Consider the following 14,842-nt stretch of genomic DNA (forward strand, 5'->3'; position numbering starts at 1 on the left):
TCTTAGTTCCCTGACCAGGGATTGAACCCGCGCCCACTGCAATGGAAGCGCAAAGTCTTAACCACTGGACCACCAGAGAAGTCCCTCAGTTGTCTTCTTAACTTCCGTTGTTTCTGTTGAAAACTTAGCTATTCGTTTTATTGCTGCTCCTTTGTAAGTAATTTGTATTTTGTCCTCTGCTTTTAAAATTTTCCTTTTGCTTTTGTTTTCCAGCAGTGTGACTGTGACATGCTTGGGTATGATTTACTTTGTTTTTATCCTGCTTGGGATTACAGAGCTTCTTAAATCTGTGCTTGATGTCTTTCATCAATTTTGGAAAATTCTGGTCATTTCTTCAATTATTGTTTCTGCCCTGTTCTCTTTCTCCTCTCCTTCTGGGATTCCAGTTACACATATGTCAGATTTTTCCTTTCTGTCCTGTGTGTCTCCTCTACTCTCTTCTATATTTTTCATTTGTGCTTCAGTAATATAGGTTCAGAGGAGATGTCTTATCATCTCCTCTGCACCTATGAAATGAGGGAGAACTGGACGATTATAGAAATGAGACCAACAGATAAAGTAGGCACTAGAGAAAACTTACCAAAAGGAGTTGAGCACTACATGCCTGACTTCCTGAGGGTACACGCTGCACACTTGCTGTCGCACTAAGCAGCCAGCGCTCCTCTGGTGCTCTCTGAGGCAGCAAGACAGATGCCCTGTAGGTCCAAGAGCAGTTTGTGCCCTTGGCAGGGGTGAGGGAGCATGGTTTCTACTTTTTCCAGGAGTATACTTTAAAAGGGACTCTTTTGTCTATTTTTTGTCGCTTAGAGCCTCTGTGAAGGAGATTAGGGCAGTTATAATCCCCAGTTACAGATGAGGAAGCTGAACCACAGTTGCCAGTCACCCAGGCCCATACGTGCATTTGTGACAGTCCTGGGACCAGGGCTGAGGAGGCCTGTATCATACAGATGGCAGTCTGAGCCTGTCGCCCCTGAATTCGTCCCATCTCCCCTGAACCAGCAGAGGGGCTGTCAGGTCTTTCCCCCCGCCCTGCTCTGGCCTAGTTCTGAGAACCGAGGAGAACACTCTACAGGGAACTTCCTCCGCCGCTCCTTCCTATTCGCCTTCCTGCAATGCTGTGGGTTGCAGCCCCCTCCCAGGCCCCCTCTTCTTCCCGGCGCCTGGTGCTGGCACAGCGTGGAGGACGCAGGTGATGGAAGAGAAGGTGGAATTACTAAGGGTTCGGGAACACCTTGAAGAGAAGGAAATATCCTTGTCCGCTGCCTTTTCTGTGTGGACTTTGTCTTATCAGATCAGAAGGATTGTTGGACGTGTTGAAACAGGGAGGCCTGAGAACAGTGCCTGGCATGTGGGTGGTACTGTGTGAGTGAAGCTGTTTTACCCTCAGATTTGGCCCTTGCTGCTGCAGAGGACCTCCGTCCAGCCTTGCTCTGTAAACATGCCTGGGGGTTCTGGCAGGTTAGGCACCCCTCACTAAGCCTCCTCACAGACGGTGCTGCTTGTTAGAAGGTTTTTATTTACTTTTTTTCTTAACCTCTGTGTCTGTGTGGGCAGAAGGCCAGTGCTGCTCACGGGGCACTCATTTGGCTCTGAGGACCCGCAGAGGGACTTCAGGGAGGAAGGAGCTGGGCCAGGGGCCTGGGCTCCCTGATCAGTCCCACAGCCTGGGAAGCGGCCCAAAGCGCTCCCACCCCCTTGGGGAGACCCTGCTCCTTGCTGCTCCGCACTCCCACTGCGTTTCTTGCCTGCAAAATCTCCGTTTGTGAGAGAAATGTCAGGAACTTTCTTGGAAAGGGCTGGCGCCTTCTCACAGGCTAGGATGGCGGCCAGGCTGCTGAGGGGGGCCATGGGGCCGTGGAGCCGGTTCTGCGGCTGGTCTCCTCTGGGACATCCGTGCGGGCCGGGCCGGGCCTGCCTGTGGATCAGAACTTGGACAGGCGCGGTCCTCAGGGCTGGGGGGCTGAGCTGGAGTGGACGGCCTCAGGTGACACCGGAGAGTGAGCGAGCACGGGCTCGGGCTGTCCTCACCAACGCGGGGAATCCGAGGCAGAGGCGCTGATCTTCCCGGAGCTGCCTGCAGGTGCCACCCAGCTCCGGGAGAAGGAAGAGCCTGGCTGGGCTCTGCCCTTCTCTCTCTGCAAGGTCCTGAGAATCCTTTCAGGTCAGCCAGGTTGGGGATGGCGGGAGGGCCAGGAGCTCCTGAGGTCAGGGCTGGCGGGCTGGCGGGGCTGCTCTCGCCTCCGGGGCCACGGTGGGGAGCCTGTCAGTTGGCACCTCCTCGGGCCTGGCACCGGGCGGGTCCTGAGGGAGCTCGCAGGGCCACCGAAGGAGCCTGCGGCCTGCTTTGTGGAATGTTCCCTCCGTGATTCGGTGTTCAGTGACAGGTCTTTGGCCTTGGAGAGCTTTGGCTCTGCCCAGCAGCCCAGAATGGGCCAGAGAAGAGGTTGGCAGAGCGTGTGAGGGGGCCCAGCTGGGGGCCCTGCAGAGAAGGGCGCTCGGCGTCTGCTCGCAGTGGCCCACCTGGGTAACCTTTGACACGTCTGCCTCTTTTGTAGGCTTGTCTTTGGACGTGATGTAGGCAGAGAAAAATCTAGAGGCAGAGAGACATTGGTGAAGGTCGCTGCAGTTTGAAGGTTAGCGTTGCTGTTGCCATTAGTTTGCTGAGTCGGACAGTGTGCTGAGCGGGGTGGAGGGGGGTGAGCGGAGGGGAGTCACCGTTTGACCTGGGACGCAGCTCTGTGCTCAGTGTCCTCCAGGGCTGGGTTGGGGTGTCAGAGGGAAACAGGCCGTGGCAGCTCCATCCCAACGTACCAGGGTGTCCTAGGGGGCATTTCCAGATGACCGTGGCCTCTGCTCTGGTCACCAGAACTTGCCTTATGCTGCCCTTATGCTGACCCACCAGCAACATGGGGTGCTGAGCACTTGAAACGTGGCTGGTCCAAGCTGAGACGTGCTTCGAGGATGAAACGCACACTGGATCTTGAAGACTTAGTACAAAAAAAAAAAAAGCAACATCTCTCTAACGATGTGTATATTGAGTACTTGTTGAATTGATAATATTTTGGATACACTGGGCTAAGTAAAATATATGATCAAAATTCCTTTCACATGCTTCTTTTTGCCTTTTTTAACATAGCCCTTAGAAAATTTAAAATTATATATGTGGCTGGCATTATATTTTTTGGGCAGCACTGGTCTAGCCCTTTGAATAGGAGAAAGGACAGTAATAGCAAACACCTGAATAGTGTAGCCTTATGCCCAGCCCTACTGGGGGTGCTTCACTCTTATTCAGCTGTTTAATCCTCACACTGACCCATGAGGCAGGAGCTACCGTTACAGCCGGCAAAGCAGAGGGTGCACGGTTGTCTAATGGTGGGTAAAATGTACTGCAAAAACATTTTTAAAAATTGGGTTATCCTCTTACAATTTTTAAAATTTATTTTTCATTAAATAACTTTTTCAGTAGATTCAATAATAATTTTCATAAAAGTAATACGTAATCATTGTAGAAAATTTGGACAATGTAGAAGCATGTGCAGGTTTCCTTGCCCGGGGTGAGACTCCCAGTCCCCCAGGGCTGTGCTCGCCAAGGCCTGCTGGTCTCAGGGCATCTTTGGTATCTTCCCTGGGTCTTTGCTGTTCCTCCTGCTGTGGTCAGCGTGCTCCTCCAAGTGTTCTCCACTCTCTCGGCTAGGGTGCTCCCGCCCCCAAGCCAGCTGGAACTGTATTTAAAGTAGAGGAAATAGGCCCTGAGCCAGGCTCCTGGGCTTTCTGTGTGCACTTAGTGGCACCTGCTGGGCTCCTCAGGCCTCTCCTAGACAGTAGGGATCATCCACTTCCAACCTCTGGACCAATGAGATGTTAATAAACCTTGATTTCAAAGGGGGGCCTGGTACCCCATTGTCCTTAGACCACTGTCAGTGCCTGTGGGGCCTTCCCCGCAAGTGAGGGCTGTAGCCTGAGCTCCTGGGAGTCCCCATGGCTTTTGCAAAATGTTCCAGTTCCCACCAATGACTGCTTTATATTGCAGTGGTAATGCCTCTCCTTGCAGCTTCAGTGAACTGGATTAGAGAATTCTAGAGTATTGGAGGCTCTTCACACAGACTGTGAAGTGGGCGGCTGCATCCCAGGGGGATGCCCAGTGTTGTCAGGATGTCCTTGGCCTGCAACCATTCCTGGTCCACATTCCATTTGTGCTGCGTCCCCCCAATGTGTTTCCCCGTCGTACGTTGTTTTGGGGTGTGTGTGTTTGTCGCGTGAGCCTGTAGCGAAGGTGATGGAGGTGGCGGTGGAGGAGGCTTTTCCACCGAAAGCACCAACCTTGAGCCAGGTCTTCTCTGAAAACAACAGCTGTGTATCTCCTACCTTTTTATCCCCTCCCTTTTCAAGATGTCTGGAGTGTCAGCGAAGGTCCCCAGGAGCAGGGGGCACTCCCCAGGGGAGCGAGGCAGGTGTCTGTGTGGGGCTGCTCCGGACCTCGTGGGTGGAGGGCAGTGGGCAGCCCCCGAGAGAATGCCCAGAGCCCGCAACCTCCTCCTTGCAGGTCTGGCCGTGGGTCTGGGCTTCGGGGCCCTGGCTGAGGTCGCCAAGAAGAGCCTCCGCCCTGAGGACCCCTCAGGTGAGCTGGGCCCTTGATGGGGAGGGCAGGGTGTGCCCTGAGAGTTGGGCCTGTCAGCTCCCAGCTCCCACCTGCATTCCCCGAGGGTTGGCCTCCAGGGGCACCTTTCATCTTGTGTTCCGTGTGAATGGCAGCCCTGGAGTTTGAGGCCTGAAGGCTCTTCTGTTCCTGTCCCGGCCCACGTTGGCTCACCCAGCCGTCTTGGTTCCTCCGGGCCCGCACACCTTCCCTCTTCTGATAGGAGCCTCAGGTTTGGCCCTGCCTCTGCCCCTGCTCTGCAGAGCTGCTGGGACCCCAGGTCTGGCCAGGTCAGGTGCCCAGGGCTCCCCGTTTGGCTGTGGTCAAGGGGCATGGGAGCTGCTGGAACAGACCCCATGGGGCCCCCCATTTCCCCATCTCGTGACCTGGGGTGGCCATTACCTCTCCAGCTTCCGAAGCTTTGTCTCTGAGGTGAAGATCATGACTCCTCTGTCCCCTTCCTCCCAGGGTCAGCCCGGGGTCAGGTCAGAACGCTCAGTTCCCCCTTGTCTGGGTGGCCAGCTGTGGGCAGTACTCCATGGAGAACATTCTGCAGACTGGCTGCTCTGAAACCTGGGGTGTTTGTGATGCTCTGATGATGGGTCAGGGGGCAGCTGGAGGCTCCACCCACCTCCTCCTACCTGGTCCCCTCCCCCAGGCTTGTCCAGGTGTTGGGGGGAGGCGGCTAGGCAGGTGCAGGGCGCTTTCCCTTCAGCGGGGTCCTGGGGGCTGTTGAGAGCAGCCCTGCTAGAGCCATCTGCTTGGTGGATTTCTCAAAGTTTACTTGAAGTTCTGGGCTGAGTGCCCCCTGCCCCTGGCCCATTCAGGGGACATCAGTTCATTCCAGTACTTGACACCTCCTCCCCCCTTCCCTGGGGACCCTGAGTGATCCCCACTGTCCTGCTGTGCTGTGGTCCCTGAGGCCCTAGCTACAGCCTGGGGGCCCCGAAGTGGGGCCTGCCAGCCACCTGGATGGCCCCGCTTCACCTGCAGGACCCTCTCGAGGGGATGAGGGGCCTCCGCGGAGAAGGCGCTAGCCTGTCCTCCAGGCCCCTGAGTATGTGTGTGTCCTTGGAAGGGACCGGAGAACAGAGAGGATTAGGGAGGGTATTTTTAGTGTTGGTGCTGAGACTCTGGGAAGTGAGAAGCCAGCGTTCCCCAGGCACAACCTCTCCCATCGTTCCCCCCAAAACTGGCTGCCCTCCGTCCTGTCCCGTCCAAGCAGGGAAGAAGCTATACTGGCCCCAAGGTTACAGCTGGTGTCCTTTGTCAGGGAGGCGGTGGCCCTTGTTGGGGGTCAAGGGGCCTAGTGCCACTGGCCCAAGAGCAGGACGTGGGGCTCAGGCCCAGAGGGACGTGCTCTAGCTTCCTGAGCAGGCCCGGGAACCCCTGGGCCTGGAGGGCACTGACCAGCCTGGCCCAGGCCTCCCCAGGGAGCCTCTCCTGAGGGGGGCACGCCCACCACGCCCTTGGGCACCCCTGGCTCCCCCCGGGTTGTTTTCAGAACCAGCCTTGCCCGGGCAGGGGCCCAGACTCCAGCCTGTGGAGACTGGCCAGCCGTGAGGAGCGGCTGCCTGGAAAGCTCAAGAGGGCCGGGCGCCGTCCCTGAATCTCAGGGGCGCTGCTGTCTCCCGGGTCTGCCGTGTCCCTAGGGGAGAAGATCTCCCTCCTCCTGCCTGGGCCGTGGCCTTCTCTTCCAGCGTCTCCGCCCCGCCCACCTCTCCTCAGGGACACAGGCCCAGGTCCCGGCCCACAGGGCCCAGGGGCTGGGGAGGGCAGAGCGGACATAGAGGGCCACCTGTCCCTGCTGCTGCCCGAGGCGAGGGGTGATCTGGGCACCCTTCTTGGCCTAGACACCCTGGAGTGGCCCTGCCCAGGGGCTACAGCTTTCTTGACGCCCGGCAGCTGGGCTTCTTCCTGTGGAGCTGAGATCTCTCCCCTTCCTGGGACCCTGTCCTGCTGTCTGGGACCCTGGGGTGAGCCTAACCCCACGCAGGCCTAACAGCTGCCCTCAGATGTGGGCCTTCAGTCTCACATTCCCCTGCAGCCCACCCACCCTGGTATATCAGAGGCCAAGCTGGACACGGCCCCGGACGGAGGGCAGTGGCATGACGGCCACCTCCCGCGTTCCCCCCTTGGGGACCCAGCTCAGACCCACTCCGAGCGCTGGGCCAGGCCCGTGGTGATGCAGGCTGAGGAAAGTGCCAGGCTCTGTGGGAGGCAGCCCTCGGGGGTTCCTGATCTAACTGGGCTCACAGGACAGAGGGCAGGAAAAGCACCGACTGTCACCGGGTCACCCGCTCCTCATCACCTTGAGTCACCACCCTGCACCCTCCCACCCCTGACTATGCTGAATGGAGGTCATCTGCACACCTGAGGTCCCTATGCGTTCTCCCGGGGCCAGCTGGCACCAGCCCAGTGAGGCTGTCCTTGACCCTGAGCTCCCCTCCCTCGAGGACTGCGCTGTCACTGCAGCCAGTGGCCGCAGGTGACTGTGCAGAGACTCCAGGGGTGCTGGTGACCTTTGTCCAGGACACTGAGGGGCGAGGGACAGGGACTTGGCAGGGGCTGATGCGGAGGGAGAGGCCCCGTGGGCGAGCCTGTGTGTGTGTGTGTGTTGGGAGGGTGTTCAGGTGGGCCCGGGGAGACCTGGGTGGCCCCGGAGGGCCTTCTTCGGCATCTGGGAGGTGGGTGTGAAATGTGGGTTAAAGTTGCATTGCCGGTTTTGTGGACCCCCGGGAGGAAAAACGTTGACTGAACCCTTTGTGTCAAGCTCTGTGCTGGGACTTTACTGCATCTCACTTAAAACGTGTGAAACCCTGACGTCTTGTTATTGTCCCTGTTTTTACTGGGAGAACCAGTGGTTTGCCGAGACCCACAACCAGGGGCGGGCGGAGGGGCCTCTGGGGGATCCCAGGCCCAGCAGCCCCGCCTGAGGGAGGCCATGGTGACTTTGCTCCTCTGCAGGGAAGAAGGCCGTGCTGGATTCCAGCCCCTTCCTGTCAGAGGCCAACGCGGAGCGCATCGTGCGGACGCTGTGCAAGGTGCGCGGGGCGGCGCTCAAGCTGGGCCAGATGCTGAGCATCCAGGGTGAGTGCGGCTGCGCGGGCTGGCGGCGGTGAGGCAGCGTAGGGAGGGGAGCTGGGGGGCGAGCAGTGGGGGGCGCCGCACTAGGCCCCACTGGGAAGGGGTGGGAGGTTTCCTGCCCACGGGCTTCTCTTGCTTGAAGCCTGGCTGTTAACCCACCTGGGATGTTTAAAAACAGCGGCTTAAATAGGAGCCCACGATTGTTTTTCTGGCTTCTTTCTGAGCGTTTTGACATGTCCAGAGAGGTCTTGGCATCTCAAAAGTTGGGGAGAGTCTGGCTGATGCCCTCCGGCGCCCCTGCGTGGTGGTCCGAGGGTGCTGTTGGGGGAGCTCACGGGCCTGCGGTGGCGTGATGCCGGGGCATGAGCTGTGTGGCCCCGAGGAAGGAAGGCGGGGGGAGGAGGCAGCGGCTGAGCCGGAGGCTGGCTCATTGCAGGCCCCAGAGCAGAGCTGGGGTTCGGGGGGCCCTCGGGGCTTCTGATGGTGCCTCCCAGGGAGGAGCACCCGAGGGGCTGGTGTCCTGAGTGGGAGCACAGCCAGTCCCCCCCACAAGCAGTCAGATGGACTCACTGAACTGGCCAGGTGCAGGACAGGAATAACCACCCAGGCAGGTGGGCGCGGGCACTGCCTGTGCCGGTGCGGACTCCCGAGCGGCACGTGCCCCTCGGAAGCCCTTCCGTGCGTGAGCCCCGCCTCTAGGACGGAGAGCCTCAGAGATGCGGTCAGGGCTCTGCAGGACCGGCTTCATCGAAGGATTCTTTCTGGTCTCAAATAAACAAACTGAAGTCAGCCGCCGTCCGGCTAGTGAGCTGCGTGTTGAAGCTTCTGTGTGCGTTACAGAGTATTTCAGAAAGCTATTCAGCGACGTGGGAAGTGCTCGTGAGAAACGGCTTCAGGAGGGGAGTTGGCCAGAGCGTCTCCAGGCAGCGTGACTGCAGTCAGGGAAAAACGCATAGGAAAGGGTCAAAACGAAAAAAGAGAACAGTAGTTCTTTGTAGGTACATTATGGGTATTTTAAACATTTAATACACTTTATTCCCTAAATGTGTTTCTTTTATAATCATAAAAAGCTATGCCTGCTCTTTCTAAGGAATCCACCTCCTCAGGTCCCTGGGTGAGTTCAGAGGCCCCGGCACACGCTGCCTCGCACGCCATTGGCAGGGTCCGGGCTGCACAGATGCACCCAGCGCCCGGGTGGGGAGGGGTGCCGTGGGCCGGGCTGCGGGGGTCTCGGATTTGGTTGTTGGCCGAGGTGGGCCAGGAGTGTGCACGGGTCAGTGTCCCTGCGTCCCCTCTGGAGCCTTGGTCCGCAGTATCAGGGGTCTGTGTGCCAGTGGGGAAACGCTCCGCGGGAGCAGGGAGAATCCGAGGCTGGGCCTGCTGTGTGGCGTTGGGCCTGTGCCTCATCTTCTCTGAACCTGGGGTTCAGCGTTTGAAGGGCAGAGCGGCACCTCGGCCTCCTCCCAGGAGACTTCGCTGGGCAGGCGTGATCGAGGTGGCCTGTGCGCCCTCTTTCTGAGGGGTCAGCCTTCCACTCTCTGAATGCTCTGCTGCCTTCCAGACGACGCCTTCATCAACCCCCATCTGGCCAAGATCTTCGAGCGGGTCAGGCAGAGTGCAGACTTCATGCCGCTGAAGCAGATGATGGTGAGGCCAGTGCGGCTCAGGGTCCGGGTGCTGGCAGCCCTGCGGGGGGGTGGGGTAGGGCCCCTCAGGGTGTCCCCGGCTGTGCTCACGGCCCCTCCCTGGCCTCTCCCTCCAGAAAACTCTCAACAGCGACCTGGGCCCCAACTGGCGGGACAAGCTGGAGTACTTTGAGGAGAGGCCCTTTGCAGCCGCCTCCATCGGGCAGGTGCACCTGGCCCGCATGAAGGGCGGCCGCGAGGTGGCCATGAAGATCCAGGTGGGCACCCGGGGTGTGGGCTCGGTGCCCTCAGAGGCTCACAGGGCAGAGCCGGGCCCTGCAGTGAGGGGCCTCTGCACCCCACGTCCCCTGTGTGTCCCCGTGCCCAGGGCAGGGCCTGTGTCTCTTCACTTCTGTCCCGGCACCTGGTCAGTGGTGGGTTCTGAGAAGTATTTGCTAAGTGAGTGACTGTAGGAGGGAGGACAGCCTCCCAGCATGCTTGGTTTGGGGGGGACAGGGCCTGGGGACAAGTGACTGTCTGTTTGGGGCCTGAGCTGCAGGGATGGGGATGGGGGAGGGAGCGGTTGGCCGTGGAGAACAGGGTCGTGGTGGGCCCGGGGGTCACGGCAGCACTGGGGGGTCTTGGCTCTGCCTCGCAGAGGTGCGGGGTCCGGGAGGGACACAGCTGGGCAGCTGGTGGGTGGCAGGAGGGCGGGGGCCCCGCGGGGCCCTGCTGTGTCTGTCTGCCTGACCCCCCTCTGTCCCCCGCAGTACCCCGGCGTGGCCCAGAGCATCAGCAGTGACGTCAACAACCTCATGGCCGTGCTGAACATGAGCAACATGCTTCCAGAAGGTCTGAGGCTGCCGCTGGGCAAGGGCAGGCCTGTGGGCGGGCTCTGGGGACCCCGGGGAGCCTCCCGGGGAGCCCCCAGCCCCCCTGACACCCTCCTCCCTGGCCCAGGCCTGTTCCCTGAGCACTTGATCGACGTGCTGAGGCGGGAGCTGGCCCTCGAGTGTGACTACCAGCGAGAGGCCGCCTGTGCCCGCAGGTTCAGGTGCGGCTCCAGCCTCGGGCCCTTGCCTGTTGCTCCCGCTGGGGAGACAGAAGGGGCGGCTTCGGGCAGCCTGTCTTGGGCTGAAGGCGCCCCCGGCTCTGAGGGGCGATGGCTGGGGTTGGGGCCTGAGGCCAGCGCCGTGTCCTGCCCAGCTCGGGGCAGGGCCCTCTGCCTGGGGGGCTCAGCCCCTTGCTGTCCTGTGTGTCGCCCCAGGGCGTTGGTCGGCGGGTGGGGGGGGATCAAGGAGGCCCGGGTGTCACCTCCCGCCCACCCCTGCCAGGGAGCTGCTGAAGGACCACCCCTTCTTCTACGTGCCCGAGATTGTGGACGAGCTCTGCAGCCCCCATGTGCTGACCACGGAGCTGGTGTCCGGCTTTCCCCTGGACCAGGCCGAGGGGCTGAGCCAGGAGATCCGGAATGAGGTGGGTCACAGGGTGGCGCTGGAGCCCCGAGGCCCCCCTGTGGGGCAGAGCGGGCAGGAGGGCTGCTGCGTTTCCCCACCTGGTGGTACGCTTGGCCTCAAAGTCAGCTCTGGGCGTGAGGCAGGATGGGGTGGAAGATGGGGAGGGAAATGGGAGTCAGGCTTCCCCGGCCCAGATCCAGGGGCCACCGGGCGGTCTGGCGCTGGTGACGAGGACCCACCCGGCCCCCAGATCTGCTACAGCATCCTGGTCCTGTGCCTGAGGGAGCTGTTCGAGTTCCACTTCATGCAGACAGACCCCAACTGGTCCAACTTCTTTTATGACCCGCAGCAGCACAAGGTGAGCGCCCAGTGGGGCTCCCACAGGGAGCCTGAGCTCCGCTGGAGCAGGGTCCGAGATCTGGGGGTCTCAGCCCCCCGCCGCCCTGTCCTCCCAACCCGTGTTCCACTGGGGCAAACCCTCCCCGGTATCGCCCGTTCCCAGGTGGCTCTTCTGGACTTCGGGGCAACTCGGGAATATGACAGAGCCTTCACGGACCTCTACATCCAGGTAGGGGTGGAGGCAGGGCTTGGCCTTGGCCTGTGCTCTCCTGAGGCTCAGATGGGATGCTTGGGACTCGGGGACGGGCGGGCGGGCTTCCGTCCTCATGTCCCTGCCTGTCCGCAGCGTTTGGTGCCCGTGGATGAGGCCGCAGCTGCCTCGGGCTCAGGGGAGTAAAGGGGAAAGGTGGGTGGGCCGGCAGCTGGCCTGTGTGGGGAGGGGCAGGTGCTGGCTCCCTGGACCCTCAGGAGCTCCCCCTCTGTGTGCTGTCCACGGTCCCCTCTGCACCTCCGCGCAGATCATCAGGGCTGCTGCTAACCGGGACAGGGAGGCCGTGCTGAAGAAGTCCATCGAGATGAAGTTCCTCACCGGCTACGAGGTCAAGGTGAGCCCCCCGTGACTCTGGAGAGTCACACGGCCTGCTGAGCCAGACTCAGCCCCAGGCCGACTTCAGTGTGTGTGGGGAGGGTGAGCCATGGACTGCTTTTCCCTTGAAACCTGAAGGGAATCTCAGTTTACAAATGCATGAGATCAGAAGTGACAGCTGCTCTCCAGGGTCTCCACAGGGCCCCTGGGCCGGCCCCGCCCCAGCCCCTGGGCTGAGGGCCTCAGAATGCTGGGGGACTGGTCACCGAGCTCTTGTTTTACGCCCCACTGCAGCCTATTCGAGATCCCAGTCACTGGGCTCATCGTGTTGGCGCTCGGGGCCCGGGTGGGCAAATGGGATGGCAAAGCGCAGCCCTCACTCGCTCAGGCCTCAGCGGGGAAAGGGTGAGGGGAGCGCTGGAAGTAATCGTAGCAGCCCTCTACATGAAGGGGCGAGCATCTGTGTTCCTGTCACCCAGAACCCACTCAGAAAGCAGCACCTTCCTCTCCTGATGACAGTGGGGAAGGGTTGCAGACACACAGGTGGTCTCAGGTCTGCCACCTACAAGGAGTGCAGAGGCTCAGGTCAGCTCAGGCCTACAGACTGTTCTTTTTGGAATGACAGGTGTTTTGTAAAAACTTTGAATTCGAGTGCCCCCAGGCAGGGTCACACCCTGCATTCGGCCGCAGACCCCGCCACTTCCTTTCTTCTTACACCGAGCCCAGTTCACACATTAATGATGTTCTCCTGGCCCCGTTCTTCAGTCTGGTTGAAACACTCACCTACCTGGCCCACTCCTCGGGAAGCACTCAGCCCAGGCCCCGTGATGGAGCCCTGGGCTGGTGAGGGTTCTTCGATCTCACCTCCATTCGCCTCCCTCCAGGCCATGGAAGATGCCCACTTGGATGCCATCCTTACCCTGGGGGAGGCCTTTGCCTCGGAGGAGCCCTTTGACTTTGGCACCCAGAGCACCACCGAGAAGATCCACAGCCTGATCCCCATCATGCTGAAGCACCGGCTTGTCCCGCCGCCCGAGGAGACCTACTCGCTGCACAGGAAGATGGGGGGCTCCTTCCTCATCTGCTCCAAGCTGAAGGCCCGGTTCCCCTGCAAGGCCATGTTCGAGGAGGCCTACAGCAACTACCGCAGGAGGCAGGCCGAGCAGCAGTAGCCGCGGGCCCGGCCGCTAGGCGGGACCCTCCGTCCTCCTGCCGCTAAAACTAGTAGGAAGCCGGTGGTACCCACGCTCCGTTTAAACTTCACCCAGTGAGAGGGGGCCGCGCTGCTCAGAGCCCGTGGCCAGCACTTATACACGGTTCTCATCGCCGAGTGGGTGTGGGGTGAGAGGCGCCAGCACGGAAATGCAGCCCCACTGCTGTCTGGCAGAATCTGCTTATGTTTATTCATCCTGTGAAATGACTCTCGATAAAAAGACGATTTTATTTCCTTTTCCTTTTTGTAACAGGGCTTTTTGCTAATGTGAATGGTAACCAGAAGATGAGAGTTCTCCCTTTGACTCCCTGCCACCAAAAAAAACCCAAAAACGAAACAGAAAAGCCTTTTTGGATTTTATGGAGTGTGTAATACAAGGTTTGTGTGTGTGTGTTTCTAGAATGAGATTTGTGTTTTCTGCCTTTTCCTCTCCGGCTTGGATCTGCACGTGGGAGAAGTGCTGATCTGAGCAGTGCCAACAAGCACTACTTCACCAAGCGAGGCCCACCCACACCTGCTTCTGGCTGGTTCCTAGAGGCTTTTCTTGACAAGCAGAGGTTTCCAGAGAACTGCTGCCTCCTGTGGGGAGGCAGGAGCCGCAGAAGGGGAGAGAAAGCCACATGCTCTCTGGGTGTGTGTGGGCCCTTCTTCCCGCTCCGGCGCCTGGGCCTTTTGTGGAAGATGACGTGCACGTGTCACCTGCTTGGACCCAAGGGGTCGTTTCAGGCTGTTAACCTCTGTACAATTCTTGTAATTGTCTGATTTACTTGTTTCAATTAAAAAAAAAAAAAAATCCTAGCACTGTGCATTAATTCTTTCACTTGTAAAGGATTCTGAGCTGATGGTGAGTGAGGGGCCCGAGGTCAGCGTCACACCCTTTCCCGCCTCCAGACGCTTCTGCAAGGTTTGCCCCTGTTCCCAGCGTGAGGCTCTTGGTACCTGAACCCGGAAGGCTCAGCCCATATTCCTCGTCGGAGAAAGGGTGCGGGGAGGGGACAGCACAGCTGCCAGGTCCCTGCCGCAGCAGCTTCCCAGGCCCCACGGCGCAGAGGCGGAGAAGCCACAGCTGCGCCAGAGGCTGTATGACGTGGTGCCGGCAACCGTGGGAAAAGGTGGACACCAGCCCGCAGGGCGAGGGCCTGGCTTGAGCGGCAGTGACACCCACTTCAGGGTTCAGGCGCGGCTGAGGAGCACTTTCCCGGGGCAAACTTCATTCCTCGGTCACGGGGGCATTTTGAACGTTCAGGCGGGGGGCCCTTCTAACGGACTGCGAACACCTTGAAAGGTGCGTTAGCTGGTGAAATAACGCGGAGAGATGGCAGCGGTCCCAGATGCGTCCTCAGAGTTTTGGGTTCTTAAAGGAAAATTCCTTTCTGCGGTTTGGGATTGATGGGAACAGACACGCTGGACTCCGGGACAGGATGCAGAGGCCGAGGTGGTCACCATGACAGCCGCTGGGGGGCCCTTGAGGTTTAGCCCTGAGCCCAGCACCACGCGCCCATCTGCGGTCAGAGCTTCCACAGCCCTTTTAAAGAAAGACTGTACGTATTCTAGTTACGCATTAACTCGTGGGACGCTCAAAGTGGGCATTTTTATAGATGAGGAAACTGAGGCTCAGAGGTTATGGTGAGCTGGCCGGACGTCCATGCTCACTTTAGTCCAAGCCAAAGGCTAGCAAACTATGGCCCCTGGGCCAAACCACTGCCTGTTTTCGTTAAGTGACGTTTTCTCGGTACTGTCCAAGGTGGCGCTTGTGCTACGTGAAATGGAACGGGGTGGGGGGGTGGTCTCAGGACAATTATTTAGCTGAAGCCAATTTAAGATTTCCTTTGTTAAGAAAGGCCTTGCCTGCATCTCCTCAGCTGTGTCATTCTAACTCAAGAGCTGCAGCACAAGTCG

General features: G+C 59.5%; 1 protein-coding gene across 4 annotated transcripts in view; it reads left to right on the forward strand.

Annotated features, from left to right (window-relative positions):
- Positions 1–13,741, forward strand: part of COQ8A (coenzyme Q8A) — a 50,179-nt gene extending 36,438 nt beyond the window's left edge. For all 4 annotated transcript variants that reach the window (XM_061187364.1, XM_061187367.1, XM_061187366.1 and 1 more), the window contains exons 5-15: positions 4,544–4,618; positions 7,604–7,726; positions 9,285–9,370; positions 9,486–9,626; positions 10,119–10,200; positions 10,309–10,402; positions 10,683–10,824; positions 11,056–11,163; positions 11,308–11,373; positions 11,663–11,749; positions 12,615–13,741. In XM_061187364.1, the coding sequence (XP_061043347.1) occupies positions 4,544–4,618; positions 7,604–7,726; positions 9,285–9,370; positions 9,486–9,626; positions 10,119–10,200; positions 10,309–10,402; positions 10,683–10,824; positions 11,056–11,163; positions 11,308–11,373; positions 11,663–11,749; positions 12,615–12,902 (1,292 nt within the window). In that variant the 3' untranslated portion in view covers positions 12,903–13,741. The remainder of the gene's footprint in view (positions 1–4,543; positions 4,619–7,603; positions 7,727–9,284; positions 9,371–9,485; positions 9,627–10,118; positions 10,201–10,308; positions 10,403–10,682; positions 10,825–11,055; positions 11,164–11,307; positions 11,374–11,662; positions 11,750–12,614) is intronic.
- The last annotated feature ends 1,101 nt before the right edge of the window (positions 13,742–14,842 follow it).

This window comes from Eubalaena glacialis, chromosome 3 (genome assembly GCF_028564815.1).
Source record: "Eubalaena glacialis isolate mEubGla1 chromosome 3, mEubGla1.1.hap2.+ XY, whole genome shotgun sequence".
NCBI lineage: Eukaryota > Metazoa > Chordata > Mammalia > Artiodactyla > Balaenidae > Eubalaena > Eubalaena glacialis.